Here is a 5,213-nt window from a genome sequence, read left to right as displayed (position 1 = left end):
ACTGCCCCCCTGCCTACCTGCCAGGGGGTGGCGGATGTCTACCGGGCACAATTAGCTTAGCTTTACGTATATTACATCTATGCTAAGTGAATTCATCCGATACCAAAATTTGCACCTTATGACACTACTTCCCAGGCTATTGTGCGTGTTATAGCCCCTCTAACAGGAGCTGGTGATACTGTCTATTCTAGTATTCCAGAGATTACAAAAGTTATTTATAATCAATGAGGTTTGTAGATTACGAGTATATTATAGGTAATGCGGCCTCTTCAAAGTAACAAGTTAAAGTGCAGTAAGTATGTAGGTAGGTATAATAGGCCAACAACTGTTGCGTGGTGCGTCCTGAATGAGGCGGAGTGTGTCAGCGGGTCACTCGCGACTCGCGTCTAAACACCAGTGTCGGAATGACTGCTTTGCAGCGCGCTCACTTATTTAGCGACCCGGTTTCTTGAATAGCGCGCGGCGCATTCAGCGCGCCTCATTGTGGAAATACTAAATGACACATTTCAGCGACACACTTTTACCAGTGATTTTTCAAGCGGAGTATTTAATTTAGATGGGAATTTTCCAGTTGCGGGGATCATTAATCATTGAATCGCCTAATAGAAATCTGGGTCGTCAAAACACGCCATTCATCGGGCGGCTGAATGGCGATCTCAGTAATTATCGTGTCGTGTCGGAGGCGGTGTTGATTGGTTTCGGCGTTAGGGAGAGAGCCGCAATCTGCCTAATGGTCGCTCCACTATCTGCTCTGAGTGAGTTGCTATAAGCGAACTCCACTTACCGAGGTAACCAATATTTTCCATTAATACTTACTCCTTCAATCCGGGACTATCTATAAATACAAAGTGATCGTACGTGAGACGTACCCAACTAATCGAGGTAAAAAAAACAAGTTACTGTGTAAAATGTAATATTTATTGTATAACAAATATCCCCACGAGCCCCGTCCCCCCGCGTCGTCACATGAACACGTCGTGCTGCGGCGCGGCCGCCTCCTCGAACGTGACCATCTTGTCGCGCCCCTTCGCCGCCGGGGCCGGCGCCGGCGCCGACCGCCGCCCCGACAGCGCACTCAACTCGTACAGTTCACCACTCATCGCACTCAGGTTGAACTCGCTCAGCGAGCGCGGCACAAAGTACTCGACGCAGCTCTCGCCGCCCGCGCCCGCCGAGCGCCGGCCCGGCCCGCCGCGCGTGAAGGCCGCCTCGCCGCCGCCCGAGCGCCGTCGCGGAAGCGAGCTGAAGCGCGCCGGCAGCGCCTCTACCTTAAAGGTGACCTGCGGCCGTCGGTCCGGCGGCGCGGCGGGCGCGGGCGCGGGTCAGGAGGGCGCCACGCACCGCTCCGCCGAGTGCACCGTGCGGCGCGCACCGCACCGCGTGCCGGCACCGCGTAGCGCGGCCCGCAGCTCCTCCTGAAGCAGGTCAAACGCGGCCGCGACCACGGCCACGCCGACCAGTATGTAGGCCGCGCAGGCGCCCACGGCTGCGTCCAGCGCGGCGGCGGCTCCCGCCTCGCCCGCGGCCGCCCGCGCCGCCGCCGCGCGCCCCGGCCGCAGCGCGCCGAACCCGATTGTCGCCAGGCTCGAGAACGAGAAGTAGCACCCGTCGAGGAGCGACCACCGCTCGGTGCGCGCGAACAACGCAGCTCCAAGCGCGACGTATAACGCGAGTAACGCCACGCTGAGCGCGGCGGGAACGCGGCGGGCGCGCGCGGCGCATATCCTCGCACCGGCGCCGAGCCCGTCCAGGTTTAACGCCGCTTGGAATGGCGTGCGCTTCTCGTCACCGTCTTTGAGTCGGTCGGCGGGCGGCGCGGGCGTGAGGCGCGCGTAGAGGCGGCGCGCGGCGCGAGCCAGCGCGGCGCCCAGCGTGGCAAGATACAGCATGACGAGCGGGATGCCCACCACGGCGTACAGCACCGCGCAGGCGCGTCCCGCCGCTGACGTCGGCGCCACGTCACCGTGACCTGTGGATAGCACACGTCATGTACCTCAATCATCATCATCATTGCAAGAGTTGTCAGAACATTGAACGCTAGACTTAATAACTAGAGCCATAGTAAAAATAACCAGGATAAACGCGTCGCAAACCTACTAGCCCTGACAAATAATTCCCCACACCTTCGATACACCCCATTAAAAGAGCTTAATGGGGTGTATCGAAGGTGTGGGGTGTTCCAGTATGTTAAAAGCGAGCGTCCAAACAGACAACTAGTTATTCTTGAATCAAAAATAACCGTACTTATATAAAAAAGGGCCCCATTACCCCCATTATTAAAGACCTTGAAACTTATAATAATATGTTTCGAAATAAACTGAAATCGTGGTTAATTGATCAAGCATTTTATTCTAATCAAGAATTTACGGCTTCTGACAATAGTGATAACGACTGAGAATTAATTTTACTAAAACCAATAACTTTGTCTCAATGTAATGGAATGATTTAATATTATAAATGAATTGACATTATTAGTTATTCTATCGCTTAGTGTTAGTATGACCCACGACAGCTTAAATTCGATTATTAATATTTGACATCATTTCATTATATAAACAAGGATAACATTTAAATTGGTATTTATTATCATTAGTGTTAATTAGATTCCATAATTAGTTAGTATCTATTTGCTGTGATGAAACTAACTAGATATTAAAGCAATACATAATATGTTTTTAAGGTAATTTTAAGTATTTAGCTATTACTCGTAAGGTTAATTTGCCATACTGTGCGTAATCAGGGTCCAGGTTGTTCAATTTACTTTAAAATACCATCTGTAGGTACATACCATGGAATGCAATAAATAAATGAAATGAGATGAAATGAAGAAAAACCCTAATATACTTTATCTACACACATATCATAAACTGTCTATGATGCCTTCAAAATTCGTAAATAATGGCTCACATTACGATAAACTGTTTTGTTACAGCAAATTTCTTATCTGTGAAAATGTGGTAATAGCTTCATTACTATATCAAAATCGATTTGGTAATGCATTTCAAATTTGGAACATCTCTGAAAAAAAAAGCAATTTGATTTGACCCCTATTCTAATATCAGTTGAGATGACGTTTTATTCGAAATCAAATGACAATTGCATACAATATTGACAAATCTCGCATGTAAGTTGGTATCGGACGATATGGTAATCAACCCCGACTCTACTTTGTCTCTGAATTAAAAAAAAAACTACGGAAGCGTGACGTGCGTGAAAAAAGTTTTCATTTGCCGCCATTTGACGTACAGTTTATCTTTTAATTAGTTTATAAGTAAAATATAATTTGTTTTGTTGTTTTTAAAGGAACTATAACAAAAGTTTCGTGTAAAATGTGCGATAAAGATATTTCGGAAACCCCATCTCATATCCGCGAGTTCCGCCAGAGAGCAAAGTCGGCTGTAATATGAAGTTAGTGAATATATCATAGAAAGTTTTTAATATGTGTGTAGATAAAGCAGTGTATGTAACTGTACATAATTAGGCATTAAAACACTCGTGTGATACTATTATGAAACTCATTTCATTCGTTTCATAAACCCACACTCGTATTTTAATGCCTTTCATTATGTAGCAGTCACATAAACTACTATTACTCACCAATGGTAGTGATGAGCGTGAGCGCGTATAGGAAACTCGTCGAAAAGGTCCATCGGAAAGGGTCGGAGACGGCGCGCGGCGGCGGCGGCGGGCCCGCCAGCCCGCGCTGGAACTCGAGCAGCTCGCGCGCCGCGAGCCGAGTCCAGTTGTCCTTGTAGAGGATGTTGAGGTCCTCGGTGAGCGCCCAGAGGCGCTCGACGGTCCTTGCGCGCAGCGCCGCCGCGCCGCCGCGGCCCGTCGCCACCGCCGCCACCGCGCTCTCCTCGCCGCCCTCCAGCGCCAGGAACAGGAACCCGCCCAGCAGGTTGTAGAGCAGCACGAGCGCGCAGGCGGCCAGGCAGGCGCGCGGGGACGCTCCGCGCCCGCTCCCGCCGCACCCCGCGCCCCCGCAGCACCCCGCCATGCTAGCGCCACATGCCGCCGCCCGCTAGCGACCCACCACCTGTAACAACAGACACGCAACTCATACTACAGCACATTCATGTCGTCTACATAAAACTTAGAAAACCTCTGTTAAATTTTGTATCCTTCAACAAACACTTATATAAAAGTGACGATATGGACAAACTGACAAAAATGGTGGCAGTGGACAGAATTATAGTCAGTACATAAAAGTGCAACACTCGCAAAGGTTTAAGCTCGGGACCACACATTTCAACCCACAATTTAATAGGTAACTTATTTCGAATGCTCCTCGTCCAACCGCTTTGCAAATTCACCCAACGCACGTAGCTTGAGCCGCCGTGACATGCCGCCGCCGCCGCCGCAAATGCACTAGAAAATAAACGCCTTCACCTGAGTTTGTCACCGCGCCTGGATGCGGGCTACGTGACGTTCCCCGCCGCAACTTGCAAGTGCGTCACCCGCACAACCGCACAACTACTCCTCACAGACCAAATACGATTTGTGTATCTATTTTGTTTAGGTTGGCAGCTTCCACGAACTGAGCGATGAAAGCGACGCGACACCTACATAATACAATAATACCTACCTATATAATATTGTCTAAACAAACTATATATCATATCATATGTCAAGTGATTGATATGTTCGTAGCATCACACTTTGCGTGACATTGTCTCGTATGTCGCTTAGTATGACGTTAAGTACCTAAATTACGTAGGGTGTGGGTACTTCGCACTTTACTTATGTTAGGTGCTCTCTCTAGATATTTTCAATCAAGTTGTGGTTTGAGTCCTACTCGTACGAGGTATTTCTTGGCGTATTTGGCGATACTGTAATAATTTGATGTCTGCAGAAAATGCAGCCCAATTGACAATAAAATTGGCACAGAATTTATCTTTTTAGCGCTGAGTTTTAAAACGAAACGTGTAGTTCTTTTCTTTAGCAGAACTTCACACTGTCGTTAAATACAATTAAATTGTCAAACAGAAAATAACGATTTCCAAAAAAAACTCTTAACATTGAATAACGTCATGATGTCGCCAATTTAGGTGTTAAAGAATTTTTACGTTTCTATTCACATAAAAGATACTGTATCCCCTGTTACAGCTTAAATTGCCAATTTCTAGCATTTTTTCAGTAAATTCAGGTTGTGTTAAGTGCTCAAACAATAATGCGATTTTCTCCCGGCGAACCATAAACGGCGCTACGAC

General features: G+C 48.0%; 1 protein-coding gene across 1 annotated transcript; it reads right to left on the bottom strand.

Annotated features, from left to right (window-relative positions):
* Nucleotides 1–1,311: 1,311 nt before the first annotated feature.
* On the bottom strand, nucleotides 1,312–4,027 carry LOC134674943 (TWiK family of potassium channels protein 7-like). Its single transcript, XM_063533101.1, has 2 exons — nucleotides 3,598–4,027; nucleotides 1,312–1,969 (listed from the first exon to the last, which is right to left on the bottom strand). Exons 1-2 carry the CDS (start codon nucleotides 3,998–4,000, stop codon nucleotides 1,323–1,325), a joined length of 1,050 nt encoding a protein of 349 aa, XP_063389171.1. The 5' UTR covers nucleotides 4,001–4,027; the 3' UTR covers nucleotides 1,312–1,322.
* Nucleotides 4,028–5,213: the final 1,186 nt, after the last annotated feature.

The sequence above is a fragment of the Cydia fagiglandana genome, chromosome 20 (assembly GCF_963556715.1).
Source record: "Cydia fagiglandana chromosome 20, ilCydFagi1.1, whole genome shotgun sequence".
Taxonomy (NCBI): domain Eukaryota; kingdom Metazoa; phylum Arthropoda; class Insecta; order Lepidoptera; family Tortricidae; genus Cydia; species Cydia fagiglandana.
Note: the sequence above shows the minus strand (reverse complement) of the source record. Positions and strands in the feature narration are given on the sequence as shown.